The following is a 24,879-nucleotide window of genomic DNA, read 5'->3' as shown; positions in this document are numbered from 1 at the left end:
TTAAAGCAAACTACAACTCAAAAAGTAGGTGACTAAAAGTCACCAACCCAATGCCTCTGAGAACTGCAGCAAAACCCAAGTGTCTTCCTATTTGTTCCCTGACCATTATGGGGCTCCTGAGGGCTCAGCATTAGCTCCCTTGACTCTTCTTTCTTTTATTTACACTGTGCATCTTTAAAGACAGCACAACCACCAAGACAAGTCTCACTATGTAGCCCTGGCTATCTGGGAGCTGTCTACACAGATCAGACTGGCTTCAAACTGAGAGATCCTCTTACGTCTACCTCCCAAATGGTGTGAGCTCCCATGCCCAGTACATTGTGCATCCTTTAAAAGAGCAAATGAGGGACTAAGTGTTTTCAGTTTCAGGTGCACAGGTAACTCCCTCCCTCCTTTCCTCTAGAGAAGGGTTAACTAATCAGTAGAGGGTAGGGGAAGTGTCTTCACAAAACCTCTAACAGCAAAAAGGTATTTGACAGCCTATTTCTCATTCCTGCACTATCTCCATAGTTTGAGTCAGGGAGAACAGGCAAGATTTATAATACACAATCTCTCATTTTATTTATTTTTTTTAAGGAAGGGCTTTTTTTCCTATTTTTTAAAATTTAAATTAGAAACAAGCTTGTTTTACATATCAATCCCAGTTCACTCTTCCTCCCCTCCTTCCCTTCCCTCTACTAACCCTCTATCCTATCTCCTTTCTGCTCCCCAGGGACAGTGAGGCCTTCTATGGGGGGGGTCTGTCTTCAAACTCTGTCATATCATTTGGAGCAGGGCCTAGGCCCTCCCCCATGTGTCTAGGCTGAGAGAGTATCCCTCTATGTGGAATGGGCTCCCAAAGTCCTTTTGTATGCTAGGGATAAATACTGATCCACTACCAAAGGCCCCATACAATCTCTCATTTTAAATAATAGCTCTGCGATAAAATGGAGCTCTATGACACCAATGTGCCTTGGATTGGACTCTTCTCAAAATAGTAGACTCATCTTAAACAAAGTGACCAAATTAACTGTCCAGATTCTCCAAAAAGGTGACCAGTGTAGTGGCATCTTGTTTTACCAAAGAGAGAGAGCCAACCCCTCCTCTTCCTTATAAGGGGTCTCATCTGCACACCTGAAGCCACAACAGCAAGTCTACTGGGGAAACAAGATGCCACTACAGACCAGTCTTAGTTTCTCATAGACTGAGAAACTAAAGAGATTTTAAAAGGATGTATATCCACAATTATCTCACTAATTACAATTCTAACTACCTCGGTGGTAATCTCTCCTTAGTTCAGCTATGCATAGAAGAGTTTTAAGACAGATTGCCTGGCACATCTGAGGGTGCTTAATTAGTGCTTGCCCTGCTGGAGGAAGCTGTAGATAAGGCTCTCTAATGACTAACAGCAGTACTTGAGTCTACTTATAAGCTAGAAGTAAATATGCATGGGTTCTTCTATTACCTGCATTTTAAAAAGGCTTTAACCCATCCACATACTAATCAGGCCCCATCATGCTTAGTGTCCAAATGCAGATGAAATTAGATGCATACAGGGTAGTATGTCCAAAGACTAAAACAGGAGTTTCTAACTCTGATTCAAAATCTGGCAATAAAGACTACCATATTTGACAAAGTTTAAAAAGTATTAGTAAGCCTTTTTCATGGCAGATACTCCAATAAGCAAATCGAAAATTATATAAAATATTGAGAGAAATATTTGTCATACATGCCAAAGATAAAGGACACCAAGACCCCTAATTCATAAGGTAGAAAAAACTGGGCCTGGATATTTGGGAAAACAAAACAACCTCAACTCTGCTCTTAAAAAGAGATGACTATCACAGGCTAGCATCTTTGAGTCTGGGTCACTTCTATGAATATACTTTCTAGGCCCATCCATTTTTCTGCACATTTCATTTTTCTTTACAACTGAATTACTTTGCATTTTGTATATGTACCAATTTCTCCTTACCCATTCATCTAGTGGACTAGCCTTGAGGACTACCTATAAGTAGAACAAGAAACTAAAACGATTAAAGAAAGGAAAAGACTGTATTCACAATTATCTCACTAATTCTAACTTCTGGGTGGTTATCTCCAAATAATAGTCAGTAACAGGGTATAACCTGAGACCTGGAGGACAGGAGAGGGTGACAGCAGGAGAGGCAGAGAGATACAATACAGCAAAAGGACACCTGAGTCATGGAAAATGACAAAGATACATACGTGAAACTCACATTACATATATCCCCTCGAAGAGGAAAAAGGAGGCTTCTCAGAGGTGCAAATCACAGACTAAAGCAACAAGTTAACAATAAGGGCATTTCAGTAAGAGTGAATGTCCTTGTATTTTGTTCCACCTTTCGTGTATGCTTAATTTAATGCTTTCATCCAAGGTTCTAAGACTTGCCTTTATGATTTCTATAGGTAGCTTGTCTGAAATTACACAGTACAGGACAACAACTATTAGCAAATGAGCACTTGCAAGGTGGCTAATACAATTTAAATATGCTAAATTCCAAGACTAAATACTTTTTTTTAAAAGAGTATAAATACCACTCAAAAATTTTATACCAATTATTTTGAGTATATTAGGTTATATCTTAATTAAAATTAATTCACTTGCCTATTTTTAAAATTTAATATTGGATATGTGGTTAATACTATACTGTTTGTTACTGCACAATGGTGATCTGTGATATGATTCACTGATTTCTTTTTGAATTTTAAGAATCATCACCAGCTTTTAATCCCAACACTTGGAAGGCAGAGACAGGTAGATCTCTGGGAGTTCGGGACCAGTTGGGTCTACAGAGTGAATTCCAGGATAGAAACGGTTGTGTAGAGATCCTGACTCAAAAATAAATAAATAAATAAATAAATAAATAAGATAAAAATCAATAGAAATTTTAAGAACTATTGTGCTCTTAAACAATTCCTTTGGTAAAGAGAAAAAATGTTTTATATTGAAGATCCTAACTCCAGTAGGTGGGTGATTGAGTGATTTCAATCTTTTTTTTTTTTGGGGGGGGGGGTTCGAGACAGGGTTTCTCTGTGTAGCTTTGGAGCCTATCCTGGCACTCTCTCTGGAGACCAGGCTGGCCTCGAACTCACATAGATCCGCCTGCCTCTGCTTCCCGTGCAACACCAACGCCCGGGAATTTCAATCTTGAAAATAGGTAATTTGGTATTTTAAGTATAATTAAAAGGGAAACTAAGTAAGTACTCTTGCTCATGTGAAGTCACTCTCTAAGTGATCACGATCAAATACTTTAATGTGTGAATAAAATCATTTCCCAAAATCCTAAATATTAACTCAAAGCATCTTACAAAGTCATTAAACATTTACTTCTGCTACCAAGAAGTCTATAAACTTTAACCATTAGTGCTTCCAATGTAATTTTCTACTAATGCTCATTCCTGAGGGTCTAAAAATATAAGCAAAGAAAGAAAAAGAACTTAACAGTTTATACATTGTTAGATGGATGGGTTACACAGGGAGAAAAAAGGATGCTATTGCCCTGAACAGAAGGTATTCTACGATAAAGAAAGATCTGTAAGATAGAGACAGTTTCTTCTATATTTTAGATGATCAAATCTAACTAGGCCAAGTGGAAAAACAACATATGTCACTGAGCATTCCCTCAAACAGCAACAATGAGGGAGAGAAACCAAATGTAGGTTGCCAGGAGGTACAATAAAAGCACCCAGCAGAGCAATCTTAGGCAAAACATGCAGGCCTCTTTGTTTTGGAAGCTCAGATTCAAGTGTGTGGATAAACCCAACTAGAATTCCTTTCTACGCCATCCCATACCACATCCCAGGGCAGCTTTGACTTTTAAACCAAAAACAAAATAAACCAAAACAACAATCTCCTAAAGGGCTCGCTGCAATGTCTAACAACTCTATGTATGCTGCAGGCCACAGCTCAGGTTCTGTTGTCTTGAGAAGCAGCTGCACAAGCTTCCTATAATACATGCTCAGGAGTGCCTTGCAGATAAGAAAGCAACACACCATAGGTCCCCAAACTGATGGTGGAACTGGAGACAGCAGCCTGGTCTCTCTCAGTGGGATGTCCCTCCCCCCACAACTCCCATTAGCTGTTGTAATCCTTCTCTGCTCCTCACCTCACATTATTCCACTCCTCCATTCAGCAATCACCAGGCCATTCAGCAGAGAACCTCAGCTCCACTTTCTAGCCAGCCAAGGAAATGCAAAACGCAAATGAAGAAAACCCTAAGGACTGTTAAGGCTCAAACCAGAGAGTGTTGGGGGACACTCCCTGAGATCTCCAGGTGAGCTAGTGATCTGGGAAAAGACATCTACAGGGACATTAAGGCTCAATACCCTCTGCAGGTCATTCCCATAGCACCTTCCTCTCCCACCTTTGTATATGGCAGCTGCCTTTCTTCTCACATCACGTTCCATCTGTTGCATTAGCAACAGGTAGGGAAAGGTTTCAAGTCCTCTGCAGACCGGCTTCTTTCACTCTGTCACTCTTGACACCAATGTCTCCAGTCTCTATTCCCTTACTACAGGATGACAGTGGGTCTGAGAACACACGTTTTCAGGATAAAGAAAATTAGTTAGGGTTCTACTGCTGAGATGAAACACCATGACCAAAAACCAAGTTAGGGAGAAAAGGCTTTACTTGGCTTGCACTTCCATATTGCTGTTCATTATTGAAGGAAACAAGGACAGGAACTCAAGCAGGGCAGGATCTTGAAGGCAGGAACTAATGCAGAAGCCATGGAGGATGATGCTTCCCCTGGCTTGCTCAGCCTGTTTTCTTATAGAATGCAGGAACACTAGCCCAGGGATGGCACCACCTATAAGGGGCTGGGCCCTCCCCCACAGGTCACTAATTGAGAAAAGGCCTTACAGCTGGATCATGTCGTGGAGGCATTTCTTCAACTGAGGCTCCTCTGACGATTCTAGCCTGTGTCAAGTTGATACAAAACCAGTCAGTACAGGAAGGAAGAAAAGGAAGGGGGGGGCAGATGTGATATAATTCCTGCACTGGGGAAGTACAAGAGTAGGATCCCAGGGGCTTGTTGGTCAGCCAGCCTAACCTAATATGTGAGACCCTGTCTCAAAAACCAAGGTAGACAGCTCCTTAAGAATGTCACTTGGGGATATCCTCTGGAACACACACACACACACACACACACACACACAGAGAGAGAGAGAGAGGGGGGGGAATATTAAAGTAGTAATAAGTAATACAAAATCTTAAAATTTACTATTTTCAGGTTCTTACAAAAATATTGGAAAGTAAAAGGCACTCCAAAAGGAGTAAGAAGCAAAGGGAATACCCAAGATGATGATCACAGAAGGGAATTCTGGAAATCAGATGGGCAACAAGCCACTGAGCAACTCTAACAGAGATTCAGTAGCACAAATGATTCCCAGGTGGAGCACTCCAGGAACAAAATTATAACAAGTGAACCACATAATGGCTGGAATCACAGTGAAGTTAAAAACACTAAACAGAATACTCATTTCCGTATTCACATCTGATTTCTTAACATTTTTTTCTCTGAAAATGATGATCTTTTAATGGTGTTTGGGGTATACAAAAGTGCTTGCTGCCTTCTTCCCTCCCAAATATAGCTGCTACTGCTGCTTTTCATCATGACTGTGTCTGGCCCCACTTGACCCCTAGCCTTGCCTTCCCCTAAAAATAATGAACATACAGCACATGACGAATCATGGAGCATATATGACAGACAAGTGCCATCAGTAACAGCAACACAATAGCCACCTGAATGGTAGCCATTGAGATGTCCAAGTCATCGAGGCTGGAACAGTTCTTGTTTCATCACTGTACAGCAAAGCTCAGCAGGATCCAGCTCAGCATGGACCTTCAAACGGTTAAGCAATCAAAATGAGCCTGGGGATGGCTCATTCTCTGACTTGCCCAGAAAGCTTCTCTGATGACGTGTGTCCATAGCATCTCATCCCCTGACATCCTATAGCACTCAGTAGTGATCAGCTCAGTACAACAGCTACCACACACTTCTTCAAGCATGGCCTTATTAAAGGGGGCAGTGAAGTTAACTGTGGCAATGTTTTAGAATGTATTATCATACGTGTGCATGGAGGAGCACTGCCAATGTCTGTCAGAAGACAGCTTTTGGGAGTCAGTGTTTTCCTTCCACTGTGGGTCCCACGGATATACGGTTCATCAGTTACACAGTAAGTGCAATTGCTCTCTGAATCAAGAGAACAGCCAGTAGATAGAACCACCGATCACTCTCACTGTACTATGCTACTTGCTAACTACAGACAGACAATCTATGAAGAATCTATGAGAAATAAAAGCTTTGTGGGCTTTGCTAGCTTTAACATAGAATGAATTTTCTCAGTTGAATTAGTTTATATATTACTAAATGTTAAATTTTGCAAAATGTTTCTAAATAAATAAATAATAATAATTGCCATAGTAAAACCCATTACTTTGCATGTTAGCCTAACAATTAAAAAAAAAAAAGTGTTTTCAGCTCTTATGGATTTAAGAAAGCTCGTCATCCTTGTGCCCTGAGGTGTGGACACTGTCTGGCTCTGAGTCTTTACCACAGAGCATGACAGAGTCATAAAACTGAATTTAAAAGATCCTTCTCATAACCCAGCCATTCCTGCTTTTTCTAGTAATGAACTCAGTACAACAGCTACCGCACACTTCTTCAATTGTGATGCATACCATGCAGTGGTTTTAAAAGAGGGGAGTACTTTACAAATAATTTTATAATATTTTAATAACTCTTGGGGAAACTAAATATATATTGTTAAGTACAATCTCCAGAAAAGCTAAGTGATAACGTTTAAGGAGAAGAGCTGTGGAGAGGCTTGTACTAGGTGTGGTGGTGAAGAAAGATGGGGAAAATAGTGCTTATGATACAATTTGGAACCCAGATACACAAGGAAATTTTGCTCTTAACAACTGGATTTGGGGACCAGAATCCTAGGGAGATGAGAAAAGCTTGACTGCTGGCTCTTCGCCTACTGACTCAGAGATCACCAAGGGTCCTGGTTTGATGGGAGGGGCCTTGGGAAAGGAGTGACTATGACTTGAGACTACTGAGGTACAATCTTAAATATCATATATCAAACTGGACAATGCAATCTGGAACCAGAGAGAGAAAACAAAGGAGACAGAAATGTAGGTGTCATCAAGATAGGTGGGATTAAAGGCAAAGACATAAACTTTAAAAAGCTGTACCCCCTTTAACACTTTAAGACAGAGCTAAATAAAAGTATAAAGTCAAGGCAAAAGAGTAATAGGAGAGCCTGGTATTCTGGAAAGAGAGAACTCTACTATGCCATAGGTACATCAAGTGCAGAACGGAAACCTGTGGGTTCAGCACCATAAGGTCACAGGGAAGGACAATGCCTCATTAGAGTGATGGGAAAGAAGCCACACGAACCGGATAGTTGAAGAATAGTGTGAGAAACTACACAGCATTTTCTACTAAGTTTGCCAAACCCACCGAGCAGACAACTTCAGCAAAGTCCTGTCAGTGCAACCACAGGAGTCTGTTCAATGTGCAGACGGGGGCATGTCAGAGAAAGCATCTCATAGGATGTACCATGAAGCCATACTACAGTGGAAGTGGAGCATATATGTCTGGCTTCTAGAAGCACTCATAATTAAACGTTCAAGTCCGAAGCTGAAGTGATGGGAAGATAATGAGGAGCCTCACTCATACCAGGCATTCTATTAACAAAAATTCCCATTTCCTATGGATTTTCATTTAACACAAGTTTTGAGAAAACAGAAATAAGCTGAAGAGCCTCAGAGGGCTCTGAACTAAATTCTAGCTCTCCTCCATACATACTGCATGAACTTAGACAAAATGTCTAGGGTCTATGAGCTTGGATGGTATCTGTTGGGACTCTTCTGGGAACCACAGAAACAGTTACTAGATTGGAAACTTCTAATGTCAAGGTTGGTACTGGAAAGTGGGATGACTATCTATGGTGCTTGGGACTTCCCTGGATTTATCATGAACAGTACCACATCTTTGGAAACAAGCACAGTTGGTCACTCCACTCGTCAGGCAGTCATAAATGGAACAAATTTCAATGTGAAAAAAATAGAAGTAGATGAAGAATAAAAATGTACATCGAGGGAAAAATAACTCAAAATAGTTTCAACAATGAAGCAGGTCACTGTCTACAAATTACAGGCCCCTGTGTAGTACACAGAGCTCTCACTTCCACTTCCATATGTATAACCTGTAGTCCTCTTTCAAGAATAGAGGTGGTGTAGCCAATTCAAAGGGCCCTTCTCCAGAGACAGAGTCAGAAAGATTGCACAGAAAGGCGAGGCTAACACAACAAGTTCACTGAATGAATGGCCTGTTAGGCCCAAAAGTCTGTCCTACAATCCCAACAACCTGCATGAGCATACAGTGCTACCCAGACTGAGAGATCCTGAGCAGAGGCTACACTGTATGAGGATTTCAAAATATTTTGAAATATATGCTGCTTTTAGCAAACATATTCATGCTGATTTATTACATATCTTTAAGGCAGGCCCCAAGTTATGTATATGTAAGACATGTGTTTTATATACCTACTGCAATAAGTTTGAAAGTATCTGTAAAATATAATTCCTTAAAGTATAAAATTCCCCAAAAACTAATAAAATATTACGTATATGCACATATATAAATATACTTACTTTTAGTAAGAAAAGTTCAAACTTATCAGAAAGATATTAGTAAATTAAACTCACACTGAGAAGCAGACTCTCAACCTGGCTTTACAACTGAAAATTTCAAATTTCAGTGGTAGAGTGTAAAATGGTATAACCACTTTGGAAAACTATTTGGCAATTTCTGCTCTTAAATACATACCAACACTATGACTCAGAAATTGTACTTTCTAAGTGCACAGTGCATGAAAGGTCACAGCAGTTATGATTATAACAGCCAAAAACTGGAAGAAATCCAAATGCTCATTGATAGATTGGACAAATGGTGTATCTTATGTCAATGGGAAACTAATACCAGTTAAAGGACAATCTATCAATGTACACAGCAGTGGTAAATCTTAAATTTGACACTGAGTAAAAGAAGTCTGACACTATATAATGAGAAACACGGTTGACCCTTCAGTGAGAGTGTGCCTTACTGACACACAGTAGCACCTCTATAACAGACCTGATGGACACTACACCAAGAACATCTATGGAACAAAGAGAAAGCTCAGAGAATGGGTAGTGAACCCACTGCAGCCTTGATCTGGGACTTCAGTTTTCATAACTATGAACAATAAATCTATGTTGTTTATAAACTGCCTAGTATAAGATATTTTATTATAGCAGCAAGAATGGTCTAAGATGAATGTAAAGTCAGAGAAGGAACAGCAGCAGGTCCCCACAACAGGTACTGGAATACTCCACAATTAATTCAGTGGAAGTTTCCATGTGAGACTATACATTATATTGCTACAGTATGAATGCTGAGCTCCTCTCTAAACCCCTACGTTGAAATATAACCTAAAGGGAAGACCTTTATAAAGAGAGTTAAATCATGAGAGCAGAGCCCTTCTGAACAGGATTGGTGTTCTCATAAGAGATCCCAGAGGATCTCTCAACCTGTTCCCAACAAAAAATAATTGTCAGTGTACCCCCATCATCTCCACAAAACCCTCTAAGTTGACAAGCCAGATTTCAGACCAACCTCCAGAACTGCGGGGAGTGAATCTGCATTGATCATAAACTACCAAATCTTTGGTATTTAGTTACAGCAGTCTGAACGATTGACACATATCTCAAAGATATTCTTGCTTTTGCATAACCATCCAATGACATTTTAAGATACCCAAAATCGTCACAAATTCCTCCTAAGAAACACTCAAATAAGCTAATGAACAATGAAGTATATTACTATGGTGTTATACAAATAAACTTAGCAAGAAACTATCAATCATGGCCTTCTTTTAAATACAGTCGTTAGCACTTAAGCATTCCTCAACAAATAGTAGAATAAACTTTACATATAATGCCACTTTTGGGTTTTAGAAGGCCAGAAGAATCTATGTATAAATATAGAACACATAAACATCAGTACAACAGAGCCTATATGATGTGAAAACAATGGGTCTTGTCAAATTAAGGAGTTCTTTCACCTCCAACTACAAGAAACACAGGCTAGGTGTTAAGCCATCACCACAGAAACACAGTAATTGGCTAGGAGGTGGAGGTAGCACCACTGTGACTTTCACACTGAGCCTTAGGATAGAATATGTCCTTCTCTGTCATGGAAACAAGGAACCTAAAAAGCTGCTTAGGATCATCTGGTGTGATTCTTCTACCCTAATCAGATACCTCACAGTGGGTATCCCCCAAATAGCTGTGCTTTTCTCAGGAGGGAAAGGAGAGCAGGAAAGGACGGGGACACATGACTTACTTATTGAAGGACAGGACACCATGAACAATGCCCACCTAAAAGTATCTTTCTTGGTGGCATACAGGAGATGAAATTCACAGTATCAAGTCTCACTACCACCAAGTCTAAGAAACTGAAATATACTTTGGGGCCAGGGAGGAGGCTCAAAAAGACCACTAGACATAAACCACAGAAAAATGGAAACAAAATCACAGCTCACCTCACTGTTGTGACCTCGAAGGTTGAAGTTTATCCTCTGTGGAGTACTTCTATCTCTTCGACAGTGACTAGAGGTGAAAGTCACCCCCACCACACCTCGCCCATTGCCTGTGGCCAACCATCCCTCTTCATAGTAGCGCCTTCTGCACACAGGCTTCTCCTTTTCGCTCTTGGGGACACGCCCTTTCCAGGACAGACAGAGGATGTTGGAGTCACTGCAAAGCACAGGCCCATGCTCCACTGCTGCATACATACTTTGTCAATGAATTATTTCACTTAAAAAGAACTGAAAACTTCAAACCAAGTTTTCATTGGCTTATTTTTGTAGCTGGACTCGGTTTGTTTTTTTGTTTTTTGTTTTTTTTTTCTCCTTTAGTTACAACTGATTTACAGTCAAATTAGGTCAATATTTTACAAAGATCCACCAAATACATAGTGAAAAAATTCCTCTGTAAAAGATAACATCAGTCTGCTAAGAAAGGTAATGCCTAAAAACACATGGAGTCTGTTTTCATTTTTATGTTCTTAGGGGGAAAACATGCCAATCCTTTGGAGAAAGAGCTCTTTTAGTAAGTGGTGATGGAGAAGCAGTTCGCTTTGTCTTCACTCAGTTTGGTTATTCTCAGCCTGAGATTCCAGTTTTGTGTAATGTGATTCCAGAGATAAAGGGTTGCAGACACATAGATTTCAAGTAACTTAAGGTGTTTAAGAATCCCTCTAACTAGAATTTTCTACTCAAAAGTTCAAATGCAGACAATGAACATACAAGATCACCTTCTTTCTGAAGCCACCCTCTGGCACAATTTCTGAACTAGACAAATTTCTGTTGGACAGCTGAAAAAGTTTGCATAAGGGAAAAGGCACACTAACGAGCAAAATCAGGCTGGAGCTCGTGTGCAAACGGCAGCCCAAATATCAGGAAGAAAAACACTTTTCCCCACTGTTCACAATCAGAAGTTTCCTGTCTCAAAGGCTGGCCCTGTGTCCCCAGGAATACGTGGCTCCCTAGAAGGACTCCTCCATTGGCTGGAGCACCCCTCAGTGCCATAGGGACTGGAGCAAAGCCCCTTCCCTTGGTGGAGTAGAGGTTAGAGCTGCATTCAACCTGGACCAAGTGCTTTCCTTACTCCTGATTCTCCCTGAAAAAGAGGCTGCAGGTATTTGCTTCTCCTTAAACTCGTTTCTCTGCTTTTTTTGCTCCTAAAGATCACGTATTCTTCTATCTTGGTGGAAAAGAAAGCAATCTTAGAATTAAGCCCATTAAATAATCTTCCTCTCAAATCCAAGTCTTTAAACCATCCCTCCAGGTGTGTATCAGCATTCTCCAAGCTGTACCATCTCTCTAGAGCAGCTCTACGCTTTGCTGAGCTGAAAAGACACCTTTGAGTACAAGCCTGTTCACACACCTTAGTTCAAGAAGGTTTTTCCTTGATATTTATTTTGTAATTGGCAGTTCCAATTAGAATTTTAAAATACCTTATATTTTCAAAAAGCTAAACAATAAATAAATTTTTTTTCAAATAGTTAGCTAAAGACACAAAGGAATCTATCTGTTCCTTTTCAGATCTCTCCCCTCACGAAAGCCACAACCAAAGTAAAGTTACTGAGTTTTAGTGCAGAGTTTTAAACTCTGTTGCTTCTTTATACTGGAGAGGTAATCTTGAGGCTTAATACGTGCAATTTTTTCTTCTGCAAACTTGCTCTGCCCATGAACACCATAAGGAAAATTTGTCATTAGTGATGGACTGCGCTCCACCGACTCCAGACCCCAGCAGTATCAAGTTGTTTCATCTGATGCTTAATTTTCATCAGCTGCGAAATTCTGTGTGCAGAATGAGCCTGTCTTCTTATGAAGGTGTGTGTGTAGACAAGGTTTACATGTATGGATACAGTCTTCAACTGGCACTTGATCTGTTTGTTTTCCCAGTTAATTCAGGAACCGTCAGATTATTAATGACTTGAAGGTCTTGGGCTCTTACAAATCTGCAAAACAATGACAAAAAAATAGGATATAGGTATATATTTTAAAATAAAAGTTCTAACAAGCAAGTGCTGTAGCTGAAACTAAAGAATAGTTCTTACAACTATCTGATGAAGCCACTGATTGTAGTGACTGGTAAAATCCAAGTAGTAAATGCATATGAGCACTCCCAGAAAACAAGACAAGAATGTTGTGACCACAGTGTCTTCAAAACATGAAATTGTTCTAGGAATGTGTTTTTATGCTCCTCCCAGGTGTAGGAGATAGGGGTAAGTCTACCTCAGATTACTCATTATTGCTTGCTGTTGTTATTCAATTAAATATTTAAACTATATTTTATATGCCTCTATGGAAAAACATGGTTTTGCCATGTGTAGCTTGACCTTGTGATTGTATACAGCTTAAACTCATCAGTACTTTACTCTGTAACCTTTCCTAATGCTCAGAGTACAAACTATCTGAGGCTTTGAATAAAGCTGACTATTGCAGGAGACTTTAGTCTGCCTCATTGATTGGCTCCATTCTCCCAGGCCCCACCACCTCTAGAGCGGTGGTATGTATCTAGTGGTAAACTCTAACATCCCATATCAGGTAAAGGTGGAAGATGCAGCTAAGGAATCTAACAAAAGTTGACAGTCCAGAGTGAAGAGTAAGAGTAACCACAGTACACTCTCAGGAGGAAATGTCTCCTTAGCAGCCAACATAACCCTAAGCTGAGCCGGCACTGGAAATGCGAAGGTCAATGAAGTCTAGGCCCTGAGCCAAGAAGCACCAGCACAGTGGGAGAAGGCAGGCAACACAAACTTCTATACCAAGAGATCAATGCTGCAAACAGTCAACAAGTACCCAGGCAAAGTTGAGAGACTCTTGATGCAACTATATCCTGCAATGAAGCCAATGCAGCAGGACCTATAGATGTTGTAACAGCAAAACAAAGACAAAAAATTAAAAGACCTGAGCCAAGGAAAATTTAGTGACAGAACTCCAGAGACAAGAAACCCCTAACTAGTGAGAACAAGTTAAACTACTGTTAAGACTAAAGGTAGGGCTGGAGAGACAGTGGTTAAGAGAACTGTCTGCTCTTGCAGAGGACCTAGGTTCAATTCCCAGTGCCCACCAGTCAGCTCACAAAAGTATGCAATTTAAACCAAAGGACACTCGCATAGGCACACTTATGGTACACACACATTAAAAAAAAAAAAAAAATGGTGGTTCAGATTAGAGAGAATGTCAAGGAAAGAAATAAAAAATCAAATTACATTGCCTCAGCTAGGAAAAACTCAATGCTACAGATTAGACTCAACATATTTAATAGAAACAATGCTTTATGCTTGACCCTACCATAATTTCATAATAATTACCTTCTCTATAAAGATCATTATAATGTTTTTTCTACATCTAGATCTATAAGCAATAGAATGGGCTTACAGAGCAAAGGAAATAAGAAAAGGCCTCCAAATAGGCAATCCTGGAGAGGCCATGATAACAGACAAACAGCATCAGAGCAGACAGTGACTAAGCAGGTGAGCAGCCTTGTCCAAACTAGGTAAGATCAGGGGGTTTCAGATTTGAGTGCAGTGTTTTTCAGACTTTCAAATAACAAAAGGCTTTATTAGTTGAGATCCCTAGTCTGGAAAATCCTGGGTCAGAAATGCTACTTTCAGATGGGAGGTAGTCAACCTTTGCAATTCTACAGACAAACTCACTGGGCAGTTCTCATGTTCCCCAACTGGATCCTTCTATGACTCCATTCCTTAAGGTATGAGAATATAGGAAAATTAAAAGAAATATATGAAGGCATTGCAAATAATTGCCTGGCTGCCATATAATATTCAATAAATGTTGGGCAATGCTATCGTTATTTTATTAATATCTTACCATTTGTAAAATCTGGAATAAAGTAAAAGGATATTCAAAAACAATTCACTCTGATTCTATTTTAAAGTAGAAATAAAGAATAATTCATAGAGGGGGATTATCTTCAATTACAACTAAAAACTAAAACATAACACTTCTTATTGGATGGCCATGCTATGAGAGTGAACTACTGAAGAAAGGAGAAAGGCTGAGCAAGAACTAAGAATTTTTCCATTGCCAAGGGCCCATTGCTCACCTTCACATTCACAACCTCCCAGAGAGCTAATACAACCACTTTACAAATTCTTAAATCAAGATTTTAAATGAGGTTTTTCAAACCTCACTAGTCTAAGAGTGACAGAAATAAAACTCAACATCTTACGCCAATACCATCCTTTTCCACCAAACCACACTGCCAAGATTAACAAGAGTCATTTCCACTCCACTCCCATGTTGCTGTAAAACAGGAAAAGCCTTGTGATTATTTGATGAGAACAAAAAATGAATCAAAACCAAATTTAGCTATTCTCAGGCTCCAAATATCTACAGGAAAAAGCAAATGATTTAAAGGGAGAAAACAATGAAATCTCAAGAGTAGAAATTTGGGGAGTAGGGTAATTTATTATCATCTACATTATTATAACATCATGTTTTGTGCTATCTTTTGTTCATGTTATTAAATGAAAGTCAATTTAGCTAAAATAGGGGATTAGATCTGATCAGTTTAAGAATGCAAGCAATATTTACTGATAAATCCACTCTGTATAGATAGTTGCAATCCCCTAAATTTTTAATAAAGTACATAGCAACATTTGAAAACACAAACAACCAGAGTGAAATTTCCTTTTAGAATGATAAAGCCACAGATGAGAAGTAACTTTCTCAGCACTCATGGTCAGTCAGCACAGTGTGGATGTGGGTGACAACCATTTTCCAATTCTGCTTTATTTTTCCAGAAAATAATTTGGCAAAATGCAGAATGTGATTAAAACCAGTATTATTAAAACTAAAACAAAGAATCAACCAAAGATGTCCACAAAATGTGCTATTCAACATTGCCCAAATTCCAGTTGGTATACTATCTCGAGGCAGGGGAGGAAGTCATATAAAAGAGAAAAGTACCCAAAATCACCTTTATCTATACATATAATTAATAGATAATAAATTTAATGAAAACAGATTAAGAGAGTTAAATAAAATGGGAAAACACAACTGCTATGATCTAAGTAAATTTTGGTATGCCCCCAACTTGTTATGTTAGCTCCTAATACTCAGGGTGATATGCTATCAAGTTTGGGATCTTGGGCTGCAAATATTATGCAACAGTTAAGAGCACTTATTCTTTCAGAGGATCTGGGTTCAATTCCCAGCAGTCATGTGACAGCTCACCAACATCTGTAACTCCAGTTCCAAGGGATTCAATGCTCTCTTCCAACTTCTGAGGGTACCAGGCACACATGTGGTATGCAGATACACACGCAGGCAAAACACTAATACACAAAAATTAAAATAAATAAACCTAAGAAAAACTTAAGAGCTGGGGACCTCAGGAAGTGATTCCACCATAAAAACTGCATCCTCACAGCAGATTGGTACCCTTTATACAAAAGGCTCCAGTGAGTGTCCCTGTCCCTTTCATAAGGTAAGATTACTCCAAGGTGCGTGTAGCCCTCCCTAGATACCAAATGTACTGATATCTTTGACCTTGAACTCAACTGCAGGACTGAGAGCAATACATTTCTATTGTTCACAAATTACTCAGTCTAGGGCATTTTGTTATAGCAGTGGAAAAAAGGAAGATAGTAAAACAAGAAAAATTCAAGATGACAAGTTAGTCCATGTGTTTCCCAAATTCCCACTAAAATGATCAGAGATAAAAGAAGAAATGCAGAAAACAGAGAGACCAATGATGACTTCTAAATTACTAAGAGACAAATGGAAGTACATGAGATCAGACTGACAGAAAAGTACCAAAGAGCCTTGATTCAGTCAAGCAAGTATATTACCTCAACCAACTTCTACTTCTTCACATAGGAGCTGGCAAAAGGATGACACAGACCCACAGAGAACCAGACTGACTCTACCAAGCTTTTCTTGTACCCCACTGACAGGCAGTGGACAAGAGGAAAGGGGAGCAGCACTGCAGTTAACTTGAGTCCTATGTAATGAGCTGACTAGGAATGAATCCAGACTGTCTTCAAAAAGCAGTGAAATCCCTCAGTGATCTCCAAGACTCACAGATGGCCACTACTAGAGATGGGCAGAGGACCAGAAATCCAACTGTGGGCATTCTGGATCTACCCTCCCACTTATATAGTAACTGTCTCAAAGGGAATTGGAGCCTAGCTTTGATCACTCTATGTGGATGAGAGGTACTCTGTTTTTCCAACTGGGTGTGACATGTTGACAAACCAACTTAGATAAAGGCAACCACACTGTCGAAATATATTATGATGTATCTACATGATGGACAATTATCTGTCTTCAAAAACTCTAATTGAGGAGTGCCTGATAATGGTTGAATGGGTCAACAAAATATAATACATACATAAATATAGTTATCTCCCAACCTTAACAAGGTAGAAAATTCAGGCACATGGTACAACATGAATTCCAAGAACACTATGCTAAATTTTAAGTCAATCTCAACATGACAAATACATACAGAAAAACACAAACAGGGGGCACCCAGACTGAGTCTGGAGGAGGCTAACAGTGCACAGTTCCAATTTTAGAAAAAGTACTGTGTTGCATGCTATGGCATCTGCCTAGTAATAGATAGATATTACCACTGAATTATACTTACAACAGTTAAAATATTGTATGTATTCTTTACCACAGTAAATTTTTCCCAAAAAATAATTATGAAAACTATATAAAATGCCAGGCTTAGTGACAAATACCTGTAATCCCAAAACTCAGGAGGTTGAGACAACAGGATCATGAGTTTGAGCCTGTCTAGAATATATGGACAGAGAGAGAAGGGTGGGGGACAGGCAAACCAGCAACAGAAATATAAAAACAAAAAGCTTTCATTATATCGTTTTAAATTTTAAAACACAGAACTATTTATGATCTTAATTGTAATTAGGAAAAAGGCACATGAAGAAAGCATTCAAGAGAATGCTATACTTAAGTATGCTAGCGAGGACTGCAGTGATCTTACCCCATCTTATAAGCATGCTGTGGGCTGAGCATATGCAGCTCAGTAACAGTGTGTACTCAGCCAGTTGGAGCCACTGTGTTCCTGCCCCAGCACCACCAAAGAAAAAAAAATAATATAAATGTACTATAAAGTTTTGCTATTTTTCATGCTCAAACTCATAAAACAAAAACAGCAAAAGGAGACAGTACCACAATAGCAAAGCTCAAGAGTCTGTAACCACAAACCTAGCCATCTCCAGTCTTCCTTTGATGTAAAATGTTAAAGCTTCATACAATTACAATATGTAAAGACTTTGCAATGAACTAGGAACTAAAGGGGAGCTCTAGGCATGCAAGTAAGATCTAATTTTGGGCACATAGACAATTTTGCTCTGATTTTCAGTTTAGGAAGAAAATGTTAGGACTCAGTTGAGCCAAAGCATGCTATCAACAAAATTTCTTTCTACTTCTTTGTTTTGCTTTTTGAGTTTTTTGTTGCTATGGTTTGAGACAGGGTCTCACGGCACAGCCCAGGCTGCACCAAACTCACTAAGTAGCTCAGGCTGGCCTCAAACTCATACCCCTCTTGCCTTAGTTTCTCAAGTGCTGAGATTATAGGCATGTACCGGCTTACCCAGCTCACATCCCTTTTAACTGAGCTCAACTCTTCTGTGAGAAAAATGTGAACACTAAGTAAGTCCATCAAGTTATAATGGTGGTGGGGGGACATGATCAGAATATACTGTATGAAAAAATTGTTTTCAATGAAAAGGAAAAAAAGACATGTAAAAAAAAGTTCTTAAAAGGAGAGACAAGAAAATGAGATGGGCTAAGACCCTAAAGATAGTTCTGGCCAACCTATTGGAGCCCTGGTATTGTGCACACGACTGTGAAAGACTATTTGCTCTGCCTTGGATCAAGAATACTACAAAGGCCAGAAGGCTAGACAGATGGCTCAGCAGTTAAGTATAGTTGTTATTTCAGAAAACCCAAGTTTGGTTCATAGCACCAAATGGTGACTGACAATATGTAACTCTAATTCAGGGGATGCAATGTCTCTTCTGACCTCCACAGGTTCCTGCACTCAAGGGATGTACAAACTTACAATCAGGTATAGGCAAAATTAAAACATATTTTGTCTGCCACTTTGTTGTGGCTCATGCCTTTAATCTCAGCACTCAGGAGGCAGAGGCAGGCAGATCTCTGAGTTCAAGACCAGCCTGATCTACAAATTGAGTTCCTGGACAGCCAGAGCTACACACAGAGACCCTGTCTCAAAAAACCAAAAAGATTAAAGAAAAAAAATTTAAATACTACAAAGACCAAAGGTGACATTTGTAAAGATGATCTGAACAATGCCTTATAAACTACAATGTACCAAATGAACAGTATTTAGTCTGTGTGTCACAAGTCAACATATGAAATTTAACCCCTCTTATTCCCTTCTGTTTTACATTACTAACTGGTCACATTGACAACATGAAGTCTCCTCACTTCCTGGATTTCCTCCAGCTCCACACTGTAATGATAGAGGTATATTTTAGGGCATTCTACTTAAGAGCATTCCAAGAGTCATTCCTGAAAGTATGCGCAAGGCCATCAGAAGAGAGGGTCACATGAAATACAGGGCTCCCATAACCTATCAGTAGGGCTCCCAACAGTGGGATTCTTTCAACACTACTGTGGAACATGAGAGGTTTCTGAATCCTTTAAAGCAATAACAAATATCCCCAAGTCATCTGAAGGCAGGATAGTTCTGTGAGGCAAGGAGCATGTCAGAGTGGCCTTCCAGTTGCACACCTCATCTTAACTGGGAGATGCTAAGCGGCTTTTTTCAGTGAGTTCAACTTATCCTACCTGGAAAAGTAGCAAGGAGACCCAAGCCTACAGCCGATGATCAGTTAGAGGGACAGGCTGCTCTCCAAGCCTTGCAGCCAGCATATGCCATGAGACAACTAAAATCTGAGGGTCTGACATGAAGTCCATGTGGAGACAGTTAGAACTGAGTTGAACTACAGGAACTCTCAGCTAGTGACAGACAACTAGTGTTGAAGCATATGCCTCATCACTTACATACTGTTTTGATATTTAGTCATGAATGATTCAAAGATATAATTACTAGAGCTGAAGATGTAGTCCACTGGTACAGCATTTGCCTAGCATGGGTGAGACCCTAAATTTGATCTCAGGGCAGAAGAAGAAAAAAAAAAAAGACAATCTTATAATTATTAAATGAGACTTCATTTCCCTCTATTACTGTATATGGATTCAGAATGCACACAAAATGTTCAAACTAACTTTTGAATCCAACTGACAGAGTTCTCAGTAGGGGGAAATGCCGACCACGCCCACTTGGGGCTGGCACAGGTGCTTCTGACCACTCATCCCATATATATAACACATATCAGATCCCATACAGGTCTGCCAGGCCCACTAGCACAAGGCAAAGATGAGATTGATTATTTATTAATAGGAAGCGTGCTAGAAGCCTCAGAATTTCATAAGAAAAACCATATAAACAGCAAAGATTTGAAAAATGACTTCTCCATCACTTGGCAACAAGCCACGGAGATAGTGAGACACTGTACTACTTATTCCTTTTATAATCAAGCCCCATTGCCAGCAGGCTGTAATCCTAAGGGCATTCAGAGAAATGAGGTTTGGCAGATGGATGTCTTTCACTTTGCAGAATTTGGAAATTTAAGATAATGTGCATCATACTACAGACACATTTTCAGGGTTTCAATGGGCTACTGCTCTTAGCTCTAAAAAGGCCGATTCTGTTATAACACACCTGTTAGATGTGATGGCCGTTATGGGTATACCTGCACAAATAAAAACTGACAATGCTTCAGCATGTCTCCACTAAATTGGAAGTTTTTCAAATATTATAATATAAAGCATGTAACCGGTATATCACACAATCCTACAGGACAAGCAGTGGTAGGGAGATCTAATAGAACACTGAAAGAAATGCTCCATAGACAGGCTAGGGGAGCAAAAAACCCCAAACATAGGTTGCATAATGCTTTATTAACACTAAACTTTCTTAATGTTAATGAGAAAGGACAAACAGCTGCAGAAAGACACTGGACTACGGAAGAAACTGCTAAACTGAATCAGCTGGTATACTTACTTCAAAGATGTATTGACCACTTTAACCAGGACACGTGTTATGTTGGGGAAGAGGTTTTGCCTTTGTTTCCACAGGAGATGAAAACCTTTGGATACCATCAAAGTTAATCAAGATTCGAGTTGAAAAAGAAAATCCTCTTAATGAGAAATGATAGGTAATCTACCAAGGTATATCCCATAAACTGTATAGAAACCTCACAAAGCAAAGTGTTTTGTTTTTATTTTCACAGGAAAACTCATCTCCAGAAGGCAAAAGGCACTGCATAGGTAGATACTTAAAGAAAAGAAGGTAAGTATAACCATCAAACAAAACTCTGAAAATACATCTACATTTATTTCTCTTTACTTTCTAGTCCCTATTCAATTAAACCAATGCTGGCTTTAGAGTTGAATTTGGCTTTCCTCCTCTAAATCCAAGCATGTTGTTAAAATGAAATTCAGAGTTTCTGTACTATACCAAGAAGCCAATTGATGATGTAATATAGAATAAGAGAAAGTTGGGGACTGTCATTTGTCTTTTCTTGGCTCTTTCTCTCAAAGTATACATTGTCTCATAATTGTTATTTTCCCATTGTTGCCTTTCCTGGTAAGCATACACATCAAAGTAAAAATTTCTCTGCTAACATTTATGTTTGAGTTCCACACAGCCAATGAGGAACTGCCTGGCAGCAATCCTTGAACTCTCTGGAAAGAAAATAAGCCACAGCTCATCAAGTCCACTGGATCCAACTTCGTTTCAACTGACACTCCAGCCAGAACTTCAGGTACTGACTCCAATCAACACAAGAACTTCAATCAAGATAAGGACTTCAACCTAGACCTTCAATCAAGCATTTCCCACCAAACATGGACTGGATATAATCCACTTAAAACTGTCACTACTCTAACATTTTCTTTCCACAGGACCCCACGAGGCTATCGTCACATTTCAGCAGGAAGTAACTTGGAGAATACTATGCTCCCTTTACCCACTGTTGACACCTAGTTAGTGCTAGTTTCCTATTGTTTAAGGTTGGGTTTGGAAGGAGGTGTTCAAGCTTGGACATCTCTTTCAGATGACTTCAAGATTTAGTAGGAACAGACATAGATAAGATGTGATATTAGTAGATTATTATAACTTCGTGTAATTCACCTTTTTGATTGTTAATTATAGATAACTTACACTGTCAAGTTTAAATCCTCTCTAGACTAAAAGGGGAATTGTAGGGAGTACTTGTAATTCACCTTTATGATTGCTAATTATAGATAATTTACACTGTTAAGCTTTAGTCCTCATTAGACTAAAAGTGGAATTGTAGGGGGAAATGCTGACCACGCCCACTTGGGGCTGGCACAGGTGCACCTGACCACGCCCACTTGGATCGTGGTCAGAGTGATGTAGCAAGGGTTTAAATATCAGAGAGGAACACACGTGGCTCTTTTTCCCTCTCCCACCTGGCTGATCTGACAAGCAGGCATCCGGTGTAAACCTGGTCACTGGCTCCGTTGCATGAGTACTTTCTTAAACTGTTACAATCTAGTTCTGACTCCACGTTGCGTTCGGCTTTAGTTCTCAAATTCACACAGGGTAACTATATGTGTAACCAGTGGAGCAAAAGATGAACACCCATTTCCCATAGCCTCAGAAGTCAGTGGATACCAGGAAAAGTGGCTCACACTTTTAATCCCACTGCATGGGAGGTAGTGAATGTGGGGCCAGCCTGGGCTACAAAACTAGCAAGCTTTAGAACACCAAGAAGCAGAGACCCTGTCTTAAAGAAAAAACAAAACAAAATGTAAGTCAATGGAGTGTGTGACTAACCAATGAATAAGTGACCCTAATGAGATACAAGACAAGGAAGGACAATATACTAGTAATGCCTAATGTGAAGGAATACACTATAGAAAAATCCAAATTCACAGAGTTAATTAGCACATTTTATTTTTTTATTATTACAGAGAGGGGAAAGAGTATAGGCTCGCACAGTATTGCAAAAGGTCAGGATATTATCTTCTGTGGATTGAGTCTTTTCTTTCACCTTGTTGAGACAAGGTCTCTCTTGTTGTTCCTGCTGCTTCATACTCTGGGTAGCTGGTTCACAAGCTGAGTGAGGAGGAGTGCCGGGAATACAGATGTACACCATTGCATCTGCCTACTATACAAGGATTCTGGAGATCAAACTGGGATCAGAAGGCTTATGCAACAAGCGTTTGTACCCAAGGAGGGATCTTGCCAGCCCAAATTAGCAGATTTTTAGAACATGCCTTGCTTCTTCTGATAGCAAGCTCTTCCTAGGCATTTAAAAAATATAATTTAAGCCGGGCGTTGGTGGCAAACGCCTTTATTCCCAACATTCGGGAGGCAGAGGCAGGTGGATCTCTGTGAGTTCGAGGCCAGCCTGGTCTCCAGATCGAGTGCCATGATAGGCTCCAAAGCTACACAGAGAAACTCTGTCTCGAAATTGAAAATATTTTATTTACATTTTATTTTCCAAGAAATAACATCTCCCACATCAAGTTACCCTGATGATTAAACTTTGGCACAATTTCACTGAGCTCAAATGATGCTACGAAAATGGGCTCAAATTTATTAGGACAGTTGAACAACTTGTCTCAAATATTTTCAATTGAAGAAGTTTGTACATGCATATTTGTACTAAAACCCAAAGTAAAAGCATCATATTAATAAAAAAAAGAAATTAGCTGGATAGCTCCAAGAAAAAGGTACTGGAAAAATATTTCCCAATCAATTGCACCATACAATTTGTCTAAACATGAAGATAATACATCACAATGATTGGAAGCAGCATTGGGATAGATGTTCAATTAATTCTACTTATTTTAATAAACAAGCGACTTGATCTTATAAAGAGCATGTTGAGAATTTGTTCCTTTCTTCAGCTTGCTCCATTTGTGGTCAGTGGTGGTGGCATTTTACTTAGTTTTTCATCTTACTGCAGTTTTGGTTTTACTTGTTGGTTGGCTGGTTGGTGTTTTTTTCTGCCACAAGTTTCCCAGACTGGTCTCAAACTCTTGAGCTCAAGGAATTCTTTCACGTCAGCTTTACACACTCTACTTGGTATGTTTTTCATTTTTTCTTTTAAATATTTTGCTTTTTAAAGTATGTTTTATGTATGTGTACCACATGGTGCAGTGCCCAGAGGCCAGAAGAAAGAGACTGAATCCTTGGAACTAGAATTAACAGATGGCTATGAACCGAAATGTGGGTGCTGGAAACTACTTACAAGTCCTCTGCAAAAGCAGCAAGTGCTCTTAATTGTTGAGTCATCCCTGAAACTCTCTGGTGTTTTGAAACAGGATCTCATTACATATCCAAAACTGGCCTCAATAACTATGTGGCCTGGGCTGGGCTGGAACTCAAGACTGTCCTGTGTCAACTTCCCCAATGCTGAGATTACAGGCACCACACATGGCTTCATTTTAATTTTTAATGCAAGGGTCAGGTATTTTCCCAAGTTAAATAACTTTACATCTGTAGCAAAATGACTCCTTCTATTAGACCTCTTTGACCTCACCTAAGAGCATTGTTCTGTTACAGTTACTATGGGAGTGGCCACTTTCTACATCATGCATAAGTTTTCCCAGAAATTCATTAATTTGGTGCAAAAGTAATTGCAGTTTTTACATTTGTCATCTGATGCTAGTTGCCTTAGCTGGGGTTTCTAATGCTGTGAAGAGACATCCATAGCCATGGCAACTCTTATAAAGAAAAAACATTTAATTGAGGTGACTTACAGTTTCCAAGGTTTAGTCCATTTTTATCATGGCAGGACATGGCAGCACACAGGCAGACATGGTGCTTCGGAAGGAGCTAAGAGTTCTACATCTTGATCTGTAGGCATCAGGGGGTGAACTGCCTTCCACACTGGGTGCAGCTTGAGCATAGTAGACCACAGAGCCTGCCCCCACAGTAACACACTTCCTCCAACAAGGTCACACCAACAAAGCTATTCCAACAAAGCTACACCTCCTAATAGTGTCACTCCCTACGGGGACCATTTTCTTTCAAACCACCACCCTGGCCCCCATAGGTATGTAGCCATATCATAATGCAAAACTACATTCAGTCCAACTTCAAAAGTCCCCACAGTCTATCTCAGTAAGTCTCAAACTTATTTAAAAGTCTGTTCAAAGTCTGGTCTGAGATTCATGCAATCTCTTTAA

The 24,879-nt window shown here is 39.6% G+C and overlaps 1 protein-coding gene across 10 annotated transcripts in view; it reads right to left on the bottom strand.

Annotated features, from left to right (window-relative positions):
* Nucleotides 1-24,879, bottom strand: part of Tulp4 (TUB like protein 4) — a 117,402-nt gene that overhangs the window by 76,621 nt on the left and 15,902 nt on the right. For 8 of the 10 annotated variants that reach the window (XM_035440433.1, XM_035440427.1, XM_035440434.1 and 5 more), the window contains 2 exons: nucleotides 10,600-12,581; nucleotides 4,865-4,921 (listed from right to left, as the gene is read on the bottom strand). In XM_035440433.1, coding sequence (XP_035296324.1) covers nucleotides 4,865-4,921; nucleotides 10,600-10,851 — 309 coding nt within the window. In that variant the 5' untranslated portion in view covers nucleotides 10,852-12,581. The remainder of the gene's footprint in view (nucleotides 1-4,864; nucleotides 4,922-10,599; nucleotides 12,582-24,879) is intronic. The other 2 variants (XM_027401072.2, XM_027401076.2) reach the window with 1 other exon arrangement.

This window comes from Cricetulus griseus, chromosome 2 (genome assembly GCF_003668045.3).
Source record: "Cricetulus griseus strain 17A/GY chromosome 2, alternate assembly CriGri-PICRH-1.0, whole genome shotgun sequence".
Taxonomy (NCBI): domain Eukaryota; kingdom Metazoa; phylum Chordata; class Mammalia; order Rodentia; family Cricetidae; genus Cricetulus; species Cricetulus griseus.
This window is presented reverse-complemented; position numbering and strand designations above follow the sequence as displayed.